This window comes from Callithrix jacchus, chromosome 3, assembly GCF_049354715.1.
Source record: "Callithrix jacchus isolate 240 chromosome 3, calJac240_pri, whole genome shotgun sequence".
In the NCBI taxonomy this organism is placed as follows: Eukaryota; Metazoa; Chordata; class Mammalia; order Primates; family Cebidae; genus Callithrix; species Callithrix jacchus.
Genome location: NC_133504.1, coordinates 5838973 through 5854452, shown reverse-complemented (window position 1 = coordinate 5854452; position 15480 = coordinate 5838973). Strand labels below are relative to the sequence as shown.

At 41.1% G+C, this 15480-nt stretch overlaps 1 protein-coding gene across 50 annotated transcripts in view; it reads right to left on the bottom strand.

Annotated features, from left to right (window-relative positions):
• Window positions 1-15480, bottom strand: part of SORBS2 (sorbin and SH3 domain containing 2) — a 392630-nt gene that overhangs the window by 28797 nt on the left and 348353 nt on the right. For 38 of the 50 annotated variants that reach the window (XM_078366120.1, XM_078366115.1, XM_078366113.1 and 35 more), the window contains 3 exons: window positions 12768-12882; window positions 12554-12682; window positions 9980-10180 (listed from right to left, as the gene is read on the bottom strand). In XM_078366120.1, coding sequence (XP_078222246.1) covers window positions 9980-10180; window positions 12554-12682; window positions 12768-12882 — 445 coding nt within the window. Of the gene's footprint in view, window positions 1-3173; window positions 3360-5684; window positions 6417-9979; window positions 10181-12553; window positions 12683-12767; window positions 12883-15480 lie in introns of all 50 variants that reach the window. The other 12 variants (XM_078366090.1, XM_078366101.1, XM_078366103.1 and 9 more) reach the window with 1 other exon arrangement.

Genomic DNA, 15480 nt, shown 5'->3' with positions numbered 1-15480 from the left:
GAAAGCATGCTGAAATATAATGAAACACTGAGGTGCAGGCTTGACTGTGTTCGTGTTCTTTCAGAGTCAGATACTTCATATGACAATGAACAAGCTGACCTTGTGTGTGTGTGTGTGTGTGTGTGTGTGTGTGTGTGTGTGTGTGTTTCGTTTTCCTTCCAATAGCAGACAGCATCTGGCAAAGCACTGCCTGGAATTTGATCTGGCTTAAGAGAACTTTGGTGGGAATAAAACACGCTTAAATAAAAGCATGTGGTTTTCTCAACTCTCGTTTAGAAAAGGTTTCCTAATTCTCAGTAATGATTGCCCTCAAATCCCCAGCCTCTCGGGATGAAATGTGTTTGGCACTGTTGCTTACAAGGCTTCATGCTGTCCAAGTCCATTCTCTTCTTGGTCCTCAGCAACAGGACCAGGCTGTTGGGTAGGCATGTGGCCATTCTGGATAAAGATCCCACTTCCTGACTTGTAACTGCACGTGCTCATGTGATAAGCTGTGACAGACGGGGTACGTGCAGTTTCTGGGACATGGCCTTCAAGGGAGAAGGTGTCATCTCCCCTCTTTTCTCCTTCCTGCTGCTTCGTGTACAACAGGAAGGAGAAAAGAGGGGAGATGAAACTTTCTTCCTTGAGCAGTTCTTTTCTCTGCTGTGACCCATCACAGAAGCTTCTAAGAACGGTGATGAACCAACATCAGATGGAGCCTCCTGGGTTCTCTGATGACTGGAACCACCATCTCAGTCCTGGAGACGCTACATTTATGTGTAAGAGCAATGTATTTCTACCTTGTTTAAGCTATAGTTATTTTGAGTTTTCTGGGACTGCGCCTACCCCAGTCTTGACAAATACAGGGGTTCTATACATAGCAGAGCTCTTAGGGAAAATAACTCAGTTTAGCTGTTAGAGTGATATGGATAATAACAGCTGGAAAGACCACGTGAACCTATTAGAAACAATCAGGGCCTGATTTCACGTTGGAAACTACCCTAGGGATCCCTTTCTCATGGGAATGCTTTAGGGCGATGAGATTATCTGTGGGACCACAACCCCTGAGTTTCTTGGAAGAAACCCAAGAAAGAGCCTCTCACTCTCCTCAGAGAGCTTCCGCTGCAACGTCAGTCAGCATGCTGCATTGCAAAATAGTCTCTTGGATGGAAACGGAAGCTCAGCTTACAGAGGAGCTGAGATTTATACTATTTTTTTGTTTTGAAAAATCATTATTTTTAAAAACAAATGCTCAAAAGATGGGAAATATTGGGTTCAGATTTATACATCAAACATAATTTATGTATCAGTCATCTGTAATCTATAAAGTGGTAGTAACTTTTACGTTTATGGGAGATTTTGGGATTGCCTTTATTTTTATGGAGATTTTCAATGTCTTAGAAAACACTTTGAAAGAACAAAAGTGCATTGACTTAATGTAAGTTAACTAAACAGTGGTTTATGGGAGTTGGTAAAAATGCCAGTGATTTCATGCATGCTGTGCTCTGCCTATGAAAACACGAGGAAAAGTTGATTTTCTCTTTGCTTTCAGTGCTCGGTTATTTCTTTTCTTTACAATGATCATCAGCATTCTTGAAATGGAAGAAATGAAGAGGCTTTGGCCTCAGACTGACACAGTCTGTAACTGGGTCAGACACGGAATCTAACTGCAATGGCCTAAAACTTGGAGTTGATTCGATTTGTACTTAAATTTACAGGCACAAATAACTTCAGTGAATATATTCTTTCAGTGACTACAAAATAGACTTATAAGGTTTAAAAACACTCAGTGGGAGATTCAAAAATCAAGATTTGCTCCTACATAGGAGATAAAATTGAGAAAAACCACTTTGCTTTGCGGTAGTTATAAGTATTTCATGTAGTTACTAGTTATTGTGAAAATCTCCACTCTCTCATGCCATTTTGCAAACAATTGAAACCTGAAGAATGTATGAGAGGGATTTGGTTCTCACAGAACCACCTTTTTACATCCTGGTTTTGTCCTTATACGACAATGGTGCGTCCTCTATCTTTCTAAATTAGAGAACTCAGATTCTAAAGCTACTTAACCTCTTCCTGATTAAGCTTAAAGTCTGAAAAACCAGTAAAAAAAAGACAAGAAATAAATACCTTGGCCTTAAAAATAAAACCACAGAAGGAGGGGAAAAAAAGAGAAATTCTTAGCCTTAGGTTTCATATAAAGTGCCATTATTTAAAACATTTCTAATTATTTTTGCCAGCTAAGAAAAAAACCTCCAAGAGCAAAAAGCAATTGGTCTTTAAAGTGTTCCATTTTTTACAAAGTTCCTTTCACACCTAACTGGAGCACGTAGACCATGTCAGCGAATGAGTTTGGTGATTGTGATTTTGAGATTGTATAAATGGCACTTCCTAATGTAGAACCTTAGCTGTATCAGAGCCCTAAATTTTTACTTCTCTGCAGAGGCTCTCATTTCACATCGAAAAGATTGAATGTGAGGGTGACTTATTATTTGAAGTCTGTCACCTTTTGTCTAGAGGAAAATGTTTCAGGATCATTCTAAACACAGAAGGAAAACATTTCTGTGATGGACTAATTTCATTCAGGCTGTGGTTGTCACTCAGTCTCTCTAAGGCAAGTCATTCATTCTGTTAAGATAATTATTAAAACATGGTCTCTTTAGGTTAAATACCAGCAGAGCCGTCAGCCTGCAAGTCTCAGAGATGGATGCTTTGGGAACTGCTACAAAAGGTTGATCCTTCCCATATCCTCATGAATTTACTCTATTCATGGAAGAACAAGGCTTAAGACACTCAGTGCCAAAGACCGTCCTGTCTCCAGGCTCTGCTGAGCCTGCTGATGGGTGGGAGATGACGGCAGGCAGTGAGTCCACTGAGAGGGGATGGACAGGCACTGAGCTGGGACACCTTCGAATGTGATGGTTCCCGTGCTGAAGCTCAACTGAAAAAAATCCAATCATTCCTTTTCATTCTGATATGCATTTCAGTTCGTTTTCCCCCGCAGTCTGGGCACAGCTGCTATGCAGATGTGTCTTTTAAATGTTTGGTTAGAGGCCATGCTAAAGATGTTAACAGTCAGCAATTAGTATTTATATAACTTGTTAGGTCTCGTGAGAGGGCACAAACCTGAGAGCATACATCTTACTAAGTTCTTGAAGACATGCAACGGAGCACACTCAAGATGCAGGTACCTTTAATTTTGGTGGATTGATCTCCTGTTGATAAGAATGTTTAGGGAGGAGAGGAGGTGAGCAGGGCTGAGAAAGTGTAGAGTCCAGGTCAGGCACAGAGGCCAAGAGAGAATGAAATGGAGGGGAAGAAAGCAGGTGGCTGGGAAAGGGTGTGGCGGCTCGCTCTCCCGAAGAAAACGGTGGTGGCTTAAATATTGAGGAGAGACAGGACGTGATTAGGCTTGTGCCCAGAAAGAGGTTACAGAATATCCTCTAACCCCAAATCGTTTGAAAGTTACCAGTAACCCGGGAAGTTATATTTATGACACATTTTTTTTTGCTTTGAAAGCACTGTTCCTCTTTGATTGAAAGTCCTCAAGTGATCAGTATGATTTTTCAGATATGGGTGGCTGGAAATAGGAGCACCTATATTCCATACTTTTATAATATATTTCTATGTGGCTCCTTCTAAAAGTGAAGAAAAAAAGTGTTTAAAACCCTGAATGACTCTTTATAACTTGCTTGTATAGTAGGTCACCAGCTATAAATAGTCAGTGTGTCACAAAGCTGGGGAAGTCATGGCCCCCACGTGCAGGGTGTGAGCTGGTGCTGGGATGGGGCGGCCGGGGGCACTGCCTGCCAACAAAGCCACACATCTGATCATGTCTTAAAATGGATTGAATCGAAAGGAAAATTAGTTATTGAAATAATTGGTGTAGAGACAGGCTTGACTTATTGCAATAAGTATCTATCTGTTATTAAATAATGTGTTTGTTTTACACAAATGCAGGCATAGCCAGGTTATTTTGAAATAGAGGAACTAGGAAAGAATATGACTTGGATAGTGGCATACCATGAACCATGCTTTCTATTATTTCATAATTTCCATAATTGCCAGTAATTATACTTGCTTCTTAATTCACGGGATACATTTGAGGGATCAAGTTTCTTTCTTTCTTTCTTTTTCTTTTGAAATGGAGTTTTGCTCTTATTGCCCAGGATGGAGTGCAATGGCACAATTTTACTCACTGCTATCTCTCCCTCCCGGGTTCAAGCAGTGCTCCTCCCTCAGCCTCCTGTGTAGCTGGGATTACCTCTTGAGGCATCCAAGGCCACACCTGGCTAATTGTTGTATTTTTAGTAGAGATGGGGTTTCGCCATGTTGGTCAGGCTGGTCTTGAACTCCTGACCTCAGATGATCTGCCCGCCTTGGCCTCCCAAAGTGCTGGGATTACAGATGTGAGCCACCATGCCTGGCCTCAAGTTTCTTTTTTTTTCTGAGATGGAGTCTCACTCTGTCACCCAGGCTGGAGTGCAATGCTGCAATCTCTGCTCATTGCCTCATCCTCCTGAGTATCTGGGATCGCAGGCGCCTGCCACCATGTCTGGCTAGTTTTTGTATTTTTAGTAGCAATGAAGTTTCGCCATGTTGGCAAGGCTTATTTCAAGCTCCTAACCTCAAGTGATCTCCTGGCCTCAGCTTCCCAAAGTGCTGGCATTGCAGGCTTGCTTTTTGTTTTAAGAGAGAGATTTGCAAGGTAAAGTTTCCAGGTATTTCTTGCCTTTGCTGATTAAGACCATTGTTCAAGGTTCTTTGTAACGTGAAGATACAGTACCCATTTTTTTTTTTTTTTTTTTTTTTTTTGAGATGGAGTTTCGCTCTTGTTACCCAGGCTGGGGTGCAATGGCGCGATCTCAGCTCACTGCAACCTCTGCCTCCTGGGTTCAGGCAATTCTCCTGCCTCAGCCTCCTGAGTAGCTGGGATTACAGGCACGCGCCACCATGCCCAGCTAATTTTTTTGTATTTTTAGTAGAGACGGGGTTTCACCATGTTGACTGGGAGGGTCTCGATCTCTTGACCTCGTGATCCACCCGCCTCGGCCTCTCAAAGTGCTGGGATTACAGGCGTGAGCCACCGCGCCCGGCCAGTACCCAATTCTTAAGTAGTCAACATGAAGTCAACATAAAGAGGATGACTTCTTTAGAAAATCCTAAGGGGACAGATTGCTCTTTTTCTGTTTTCTTTATTATTATCAGTGTTATTTTTGAAAAGTGCCATTATACCAAAGGTATGGTGTATAGTTTTCTCATCTTGGAATAGGACACATTTCTGTGCTTCAGTTTCCTCCTCTCTAAAGTGGGGGTGACAATATCACGCACCTCACTGGGATGAAAGATGTAGAGTTCTTAGAACACTGTCTGATACTCAGTAAGACTTCACCATTAGCTGTCATTATTAATATTGGAAGATTACAAAGACTACGTAAATTACACATAATTTTAAAATATAAGTTCATGGTCCTAAAGAAATAATGGGATAATGGAATTATATCGCATATTTACATCATTTAATTAAATGTGGTGTGTTTTGATATACCCACTCCTCCCCCAGCTTACATAGTGTTTGTGTTTTTTGTTTAAAAAGCCCTGTTAGATGGTATCAAAACAGATATTTATTAACATGATTAACTGTAATAGCTGATCATAGTAAGGCCGGTTAGTTCTTCAGTAATTAGGCAAAATTAAAATACCTCATTACTGGTTTCTGCTGCATTGCTGTCCTCCTTGGGGATCCTAGAATCTGGGGGGGTGGCTAAGGAGTCAGGTTTCTCCTCTTCCTCCTCCTCTTCAATGTGCAGGTGTAGGGTCCCCTCTGTCCCATTGTGGCCACACCACCAGGCATCTCCTTCCTGAGGTCCTGGCCCCCTCTGGATGCCTGACACCATCCCCTCATAGGCGGCCTCATCTTCCTCTCCGATGACGGGAAGGGGTGTGGGCAAGGAACCCACGCTGGGGCATGCAGAGGCCACAGACTTATCCCCTAGGACTTCTGGCACCTTCTTAGGGTCTGAAAAGCCCCTTCTCATTTTTCTCAAATCTGCAAATTTGCTTTGAGTTGTGGTTATGGGATCCCGAAATCGCTCTGCATGGTAAGGCTGGCCTGCGCCAGCGGAAGGGGACTCAGCCGGCGCAGACGCTGGAGGCGACCGGAGGGGGACAGCAGGTTCCTCCTTAATTTCCAGGCTGAGGTCCTCTAGGATGTTTGGTTCGGCTTGGTCAGCTGACAAGGCTAAAGCACCAAGCTTCTCCAATTCATCCAAGAAGTTGTCCAGGGAAGGAGGTGGTGTTGGGGCCAAAGTGTTTGCTGGTGGACATGAGGCTGTCAGGGACACCCGGCCCTGGGCAGTTCCCCAGAGAGCTCCTTTATGTGAGCCAGGTGAGGCTGTGTGGGTGGGAGGAGGGGCTGGTTCACTGGAAGCCAGCTTGGAAATGAGCACGGATTATGAAGTTAAGAAAAAATAAAGTAAGAAAATAATAATGCATCAAAACACAGAGATGAAGGAGTGCAGAAAAGGTGTGCTGGCGAATATGAAATAATTTCATGTTAAAGACATTTAGAAGACATCTAGATTTAAATTTAAATACATAAAATCATTTACCTTCATTAGAGAAGTTGCTTCAACAATGAAACCCTACTAGCTTTGGAAGGGGCCTTGAATGTCAAACGAGATGGAGATGATACAGAGATTACAAGAACAGTAAAACCTAAGAGACTGAACAGCTCACGCATTTTAAACTGTGTTGAAAAGATATTACAGGTTTCCAGGTACCGATTTAGTAGTGTAAATGACTCCAAAGAAATGTAATGTGGAATGAAAACCAAGAGTTAAAGCTTTCTCATTTCCTGAATTTGTGTAACGCTCTTCCTTTCTGACAGTACGGCCCAGTCTTTTAGACCCTGACAATGCTCCCGCTTAGGCTTGCAAGGCGATTAGAACCTATGAATAAAGCATTTTAGACCGTGATATGTTAACAGATTTCTAAGTGAACACATCCTGAAAAGTACGTTTCGAAGACAGGAACCCATGATCAGAATGAAGCTCGGCTTACGTAACTAAAAAAATCCAAAGTAAATGTTTACACAGAAAAAGCCCATCTGATGCGAACGCAGACAAGACTACTGTTTACGGCTCCCGTTCTTTTTCAAAGCTTGACATTTGTGGAAATCAGAGGAGGTATGATTTATGAAGCGTAATCTCCTGAAGTAAAACTATACTTCTGCATATGTGGTATTAGCGAGGCATTGTGGATATAGTAAACACAACAATAAATTTAAAATTTTATGGAAAGCCATTAAAAGTAGTTCTAGTAAATATATACACCCCACATATGCCCATAAAAGTTAAAAAACGTAGCTCTAGAAGTACCATTTACCAACATTGGAGTACATTGATGTACCTTTGCTGGACTAGAGAAAATGCCACCTGCTCTGTGCATAAAGGCCTCGAGAAAGGGACCTTTCACTTTACATCTTTCCAGGTAGATGCCTTTGATTTGGAAAGAAGAAAGTCTCCAAAAAGATTCTGGAGACACATTTTCCACCTGAGTGTTTAGGATAACACTTTACACAGGAGGCCGGGCGCGGTGGCTCACGCCTGTAATCCCAGCACTTTGGGAGGCCGAGGCGGGTGGATCACGAGGTTAAGAGATCGAGACCATCCTGGCCAACATGGGGAAACTCTGTCTCTACTAAAAAATACAAAAATTAGCTGGGCGTAGTGGCACACACCTGTCGTCCCAGCTACTCAGGAGACTGAGGCAGGAGAATTGCTTGAACCCGGGAGGCAGAGGTTGCAGTGAGCAGAGATCGCGCCACTGCGCTATAGCCTGGCACCTGGCAACAGAGCAAGACTCTGTCTCAAAAAAAAAAAAATTTGGAAAGTCTGTGAAATATATAATAATTTAAAATAATCAAGTTTCCACTTTCACTTTCTATTATACCAGGAATATTATGTGGATGAGAAAGAAAGCTCTAAATTCCCTTGTCATTACTGCCACCAGCACCACTGCTGTCTCCTGCTGCTGCTACTCTAGTGCTCTCACCATCACAGTCACCAAAACACAGATTTTCAGGCTAAACTGGTTAGCTTTACGATGGACTTGCTTACACCAAAGCCAAGTGAGGCATCCTGGCATAACTATATCACCAAACTATACCTATAAGACAAAAGCCATACAATTGATTTCCAGAAGCACTAGAGTTGGATTCCAAAGCACGAAAAGCAGAAATATCAGAAAGAATATCAACTTACATTTTAGTCTCCCCTAAGATGAAGACAGTATGTCAAGAAATGTGATTTAAATGTGTCACCAGAATAACTTATCAATTATTAATGAGCTCTCTCTGTAAATATCAGTTAGACAATAGGTTCTATAGCATATATATTTTGAATGTCATCATTTAGAAATACATCATATTTATCTTTCTAAAAATGATTGTCACCACTAAGAAGTTTTCTTCATTAAGCTTGTGACATCACAGCATGGGTTACCAGTTGGGATAAAACCATTAAGTATTTATTTCAAATTACAGACATAAGCTTCTCAACATATTCTTTCCCCAGCAGTGAGCAATAAAACACTAGTTATTAGTGAAATTTTCTATTTAAGAATCTGGTATTATTTTAGAAACTTGAAAATATATCCAATTACATTTAAATTAGATTCACATCAAAGACTGGAATTGAAAATATTGTATTGCCATTGTTAATTAGGACATATGAATAATTTGCTAGATGTTTAATGAGCTTTTGTAGATTCATGCTTTTCCTTCCTCATTTTATTTGAAGGTACAGTTGCTTTAAAATTTCTGTGATAGTTTTTTAAAGATGACTGAATGGTGGATAAGACAAATATATGCATGGAGATTCTTATCTTTTCTCTTTATCAGTAGAAAATACTGCAGGAAAGATGCTAAGCTCTGGTAATGAAGTAAACATACTTAAGAAGATTCTGGAAACCTTTTTGGCTTGGTCAGCTGACATGGTTTAGCTTTCTACGTCTCAGCCTTGATCTCAAGTAAAATCATTAATCAATTATGCAACTGAATACATTTTTTAAATGTTGGGAAGTACTTACAACATTTTAAGTAAGTAATTAGCAATTTTTATTCTTAGAAGTTAATGAGAAATAAATCCTTAAATGCCATTCATAAAAAGAATATAATTCAGCAGAAAAATAAGAAAAAAATTCACATTGTGAGTATAGACTGTCAAACGGCCTTTTTATGAATTCACCAATTAAGGAAGCAAAGTCTCTTTTAAGTTACATATTGAGAATGATAATCATCTTTATCCCGCTCAAGTGAAACAGTAGAACTGGCATATACCTGCCCTAAAACTAATAAAATAAACTTGAGGACTTATAATTACCTACAACATTTTCGTTCAGGCTAATACACAAATCGACTTATCAACTCGAATTCAAAGTTTTGGCTCCAGCTCACTTTTCACATAAAAAGCTTGTATGGATTTGTGAACCTAATAACCATGTGTTCTTGTGATGTACCATTTTGAGATACACATAGTGTTTTATGTTGTGTGTATTTCTATTTCAAAGTATAAATCATAATTGTATATATGTATATATACTTATATTTATTTATATCTAGATCATATTATATACATAAAATTTACATATATACAAATCAAGCTTTAGAAAAAACTGTTTTAGAAAACCTTTATGTACATAGGAGTACAGATATATGTCATGCAAGACTTTCTGATATTATTGTTTGTCTTTCTCTTTTGATATTTTAACTTGAAAATGAAATGAGCAGAATTAATCATGATATCTTTATGCCAGCACCTGTTTGAGAAAAATTGTTATATTTACCGATGTGGCACTCACACACGCAGAAACGTAGTATGTAAACCTCTTTCTCTGCAATAGATGTGCTATTCTAATCTAATATCCCCAAATCACATAGCGCTTGTCTTACTTGGAGCTCCCAATATTTCATGAACATGACAGAGTATCTTCTTACCTTATTTGAGCTCAGACTGTGAATCCTATCACTAGAATAGCTGTGGGGCATTGGAGGGTCGGGGTAATCCTCAGCACCTTTCGTGTTCTTCTTGACGACTTCCACATAGGAAACAGGGAAGATGCCTTGTCTGTTGGCTCCTGGGATTTTACCTTCATACCAGTTTTGATCAACTCTTTTAAGAAGAATAACTCTATCTCCCTGTTGTGAATATGAGAAAAATGCATTAGAAGTAGAGATAGAATAACATGAAAATATAATTGTCAGTGTTTTCTATGAAACGGTAGCTTTCCTTTTGGGAAAGTTTTGTATCTTCAGTTTTTGTTGGCCAGGCTGGTCTCGAACTCCTGCAAATAAGGTCCCAGTGCTTACCAGAAAAATACACATTATCCACATATATGGAATTAAATTGTCCATTCAGGACATCAGACTCTTCCTGAAGGATGCTTGGTTAAGGTGAACGGGTTTATACTTGCTCATGCTGGTATCGTGTGAAATTATTTGTCTAAGTTAGCAGAATAGTGTAACAGGTAATGTCTCAATGACAATAGCACTATATCATCTCTGGCACATTCGGTGCCTTGGCCTTCCTATAGGAAGAGCTTCAGAAAGGGCACCACACCTCGCTGTGAGAGTGTGTCTAAAATGGGTCACAGAAAACGCTTCTAGAAGGGATAACATCGAATGGCACACCGCTTTCTTTTTTTATTTTTATTTTTGAGAAGGAGTCTCACTGTGTCGCCCAGGCTGGAGTGCAGTAGCACTATCTTGGCTCACTGCAACCTCCACCTCCTGGTTTCAAGCAATTCTTCCCGAGTAGCTGGGATTACAGGCACTCACCACCACACTCAGCTAATTTCTGTATTTTAATAGAGATGGAGGTTTCACCATGTTGGCCAGGCTGGTCTCGAATTCCTGACCTCAAATGATCTGACCGCCTCAGCCTCCCAAAGTGCTGGGTTTGCAGGCATGAGCCACCGTGCCTGGCTCATTTTCTTCTCTAATCTACATGCACTGAGTAGTGACAGAGTGAACTAAAGGGATGGGGGAAAGACAGCACCCTAGAATATCAGTAGCTGTGACAAGGCTGGCATTCCCCTGGCCTTCACCCTGACAATGTGAACCCAGCGTTCATCTGAGTAGTTGGTGACCATCCCACACTTGTCATTAAATATTTGACTAGAACCCTTGGCTTTCACATAATAGAACTTTCTACCATCACTATTCCTTCCACCTGCCGTGACCGAGCCGATGCCACACAACTCAGTTTAAACTTCAACTCAAAACTACATGCGTCCTAGAAATAGGCAGGCAAGTTGGTGCTACGTGGCAAAAACCGCAGCTGCATTCAGCAGGTGATACAGAAGTGTGGGCAGCTGTGCCTGCCTGTGTGACGGAGCTGAAACACTCGTCAGTCTCACTCTGATGGGGCGCTCTTGTTCAGGGGCTACCCAAGAACGTCCACCTTGAGTAGCACTTGAAAGTTCTCTTTCTGTCAAAATGCGGCATGGTTGATTTTGTGTGCTTCACCACCACAGAGCAGAACGTGCTGAAGAAAAGTCGGTCTCCCCAAATGTTAAAATTGCACTGCTTTCTAATACACTGAGAACAGGCAGGTGCTAGGCTGTGTGTGAGCTGTCAGATGCCTCGGCGAAGCCTTTCTGTAAAGCGTGGAACCGGAGACAGAGTTCATGTCGTGCTCTGTGGTTCTCACGCTGGCTGGTGCAGCCCAGAGGGTAGAAAAGAAGGAGTCGGCTGACGATCCAGAATTAGGACTGAAAGGAGAGAATGAGACAAGGTTCTGCCAGGACTGGAACAAACCAGAACTATGGGATTGCCCTTCGCTGTACCCGGCTAAGGAATTCACTAGTAGGCATGGGAGGTCCTAGAACCACTCTAAGTGCTCCTGTCTCATGTGCATTGTGTGCAGACCGGCGGTTACCTCAAACAAATATATGCCATGTTTAGAAAGCAATAAAAAGAGTTCATTTCTCATTCTCAGTGATGGAAAGTAGCAGGTTAAAAGAGTCTTTTGATATGATTAAGAAGAGATGCTAGGATTGGATGGGGTGCCAGAGAAATCTGGGTCAATCATGAGGAAGAGCCAGGAAGGAGCCCCGCACAGGCAGTTCCTCAGGTGGCTCCCCCGAGAGGAAGGGTCTTCATCACTTAGGACCATTCCCACATTCCAAGACAGAGGAAGACAAGGATTGGAATATCTTGTTTAAAAAAGATTGGAAAATAAGGCAGCAAAACAATATTTTGAGGCGTATCAGCGTGCCCTTTCCTTCTGGTGCTCCCGAATGCATAACTCCCTGATTTTCGGCCTCCCAGACTAAGCCACAGAGGGAGGCCCCTAGAGAAGCCTGGTGTCCCTCTGGGAACTCCTCTGAAAGTACACAGGGACCAGCAGGGAACTGTGACTCCGGGCTACCTTAAGGAGTCCTTTGCAGAAAACAGGAAAAACACAAAGATGTCTAAAGAAAAAGAGAACCTATCTTAGTTTTGAAGATATACAGCCTTTTCAAATGCACTGACAGAAACAAACAAACAAATAAAACACAGCCGGGCTACCTTTCTGAGTGACAGCTCCACGTTGGTGTCTGCGCTGAAGTTGTATTTGGCTATAGCTTCTCCGATCTCCCCAGGCTGGGCTGGCGGAGGCGGTCTTGCCGGCTGTGCTTTCTCAGGAGGCGTGAGTTTCTATGAAGGAAATAGTCATTTATTCTCAAACCTGTGGTGACCTTTGAAACACCCACCATCCAACAGAGAAAGGGAGAGGACTCACCTCTACGTATGAGATTGGGAAAATGCCCACTCTTCCATGGTGTTCTCCCTCATACCAATTTTGATCAATTTTCCTGAGAATGTAGACAGTATCTCCTTTCTTAAAAGACAACTCCCTGGAAGAGACACGTTTAAATGGTTTTTTCGTGACGCACGGCAGTGATTCCCAACATCACCGCCCTCACTAGATCTGCATTTGTTTGGGAAATACACTTACAATATTAAAGAATCCAGTCTAAGATTGAGTTGACTCCAGTTAGATGAGAATTATCCCTGCAAATTCTTAGAATGGACCTTATATCATAGAAATGATTTCAGATGGACTTGTAACAAGTATAGGCCGGGCGCAGTGGCTCATGCCTGTAATCCAGCACTTTGGGAGGTCAAGAGATCGAGACCATCCTGGCCAACATGGTGAAACCCCTTCTCTACTAAAAATACAAAAATTAGCTGGGTGCGATGGCGTGCACCTTATAGTCCCAGCTACTCGGGAGGCTGAGGCAGGAGAATTGCTTGAACCCGGGTGGAGGTTGCAGTGAGTTGAGATTGCGCCACTGCACTGCAGCCTGGCACCTGGCGACAGAGCAAGACTGTCTCAAAAACAAAACAAGACAAAACCAAACAAAAGAGTAAGTATAAACATCCCATTGGATACAAATCACAGACAGATTAATATGAAGTTGTAAGGAGGGGACAGACTCTTGCGACTTTATCATTAGTTCATAGAAGAGGCATTTTGAAGCTTGGCAAAATGCATGAAAGTTCTGCTCGGATTTTTTTTTTTTGTCCTGAAGCTAGTCAGCTAGTTACTATCGCCTCTGCCCCCTTTGACGTACTAAAGCTTCCATGAAGGAAAACAAATATCATGTAGCCTCAGAATAGAAGTACCAACAGCAGAACAGATTTTATTTGTGGGTCTTTGAAGCTGGTTGACAGGTATTTAAATAGAATATCTTGATAAGGAATTTATTTTGTGTAACAGAAAAGATCTTACACTTTAAATTTTCAGTGGGGCACAAAGAATGTGTTTTAAGTGCAAAGACGTGTGCCAGTGTTTGTCGTCTATCTTCTCTTTATAAAAAATAAAAATAGTTTCAAGACATTCACTTTATTTTGCCATTTTGGCTGTTTCTAAGAAAATTGTAGGTATATTTGATTTGGAGTTTATAATTTTGAATTATAATGACATTATTCGTTTTGAATAATTAATGCCCAAACTTATCACCTTCCCTACATCCATTTTTCCTGGATTAATTATCCAGCTGATTAGATTGGTTCATTATTTTGCTTCCACAGTTATTCCTGGACAGAGGGCAATTAATGTATCTTCTCCAAGAGCATCACTTTGCAACACACCTGCCTTCCCACTCTAGAATCTTCTGCATCGTTTCATTAGAATTTTCATTTTTTAAATTAAAAAAAAAATTTTGGTTCAGAATTTTTAGTTGGACCATTTATTAGTATAGACCATATGAGAGAGAGAGAGAGAGATTTATACCTGCTGGAGAACACTTCGCATTGATTTAAAGAATTAATTGAAAAAATGGTGGCATAGTAAAAGAATGACCACACATTTAGTTAGGAGTGCTAAAATCTCCACAATTGAAAATGTGTTAAATTTTCAGTAACCCTAAAGACAAAATCGATTCACAGAATTTCACATTCAAATACAGTGCTTCCTTCCTTTCTGTGAATGCCTGATGTGAGAAACAGAAAGCAGAGCAAAACAAGATACTTAATGTTCACAGCACAACAGTGTCATTCATACCAGATATGTTTTGTTTCTGGAAATGAGACTAGCCTTTAAAAATATATATGTACGTATGAATTACAGGCAATCGATTTTTTTAAAAATTCTGTACAGAACTCTTGTATTTGTATAGGCTTGCATTTACAATTTTGAAGTCATTAAGACACAGGAAGGTAGTTGTTGCTGAAACTCTTAATTTTCAAAACTGTGTCCTTCTCATCTCAGATCAAGAATTTTAAAGTCCCATTTGCTTTTTTCCCTTTATTGATTGATGGATTGATGGACTGATTGAGACAGAGTCTCTGTCCCCCAGGCTGGAGTGCAGTGGTGATCTTGGCTCATGAGAACCTCCGTCTCCCAGGTTCAAGTGATTTTCTGCTTCAGCCTCCTGAATAGCTGGGATTACAGGCATGTGCCACCACACCTGGCTAATTTTTATATTTTTAGTAGAGATGGGGTTTCGCCATGTTGGCCAGGCTGGTCTTGAACTCCTGACCTCAAGTGATTGCCTGCCTTGGTCTCCCAAAGTGCTGGGATTACAGGCATGAGCCACCATGCCTGGCCGCTTGTTTTTTATTAAGACTTCTCAGAAGACACTGTGAGCCTTGGGTGGACACCCTTCCTCCTTCATATCCCCTGCCATTCCTCAGGGGTTTATATATTTAAGAAAGCTATGGATTGATTTTTACAAAGAGGAAATGAAACGTGTGCTCCACAACATTATTTCATAAAACTGACAGGCACTGTACGAATTGTCACACCATATCCAAAGGACAGTCGTTAGGACCAGAGTGCGGCAGAAGGAAAGCATCTTATTTCTCCAATCCGAAAAAAAGATGTAAGCTTTTCTTCAGGCCAGATTTAAGCCACGTTCACATCTTAATTTCTAAATAGGATTTTTCTCATCTATTTCATTACCAAATTATGAATGATTTATTTTTATATGTCTTCTGCCAGAGACAGT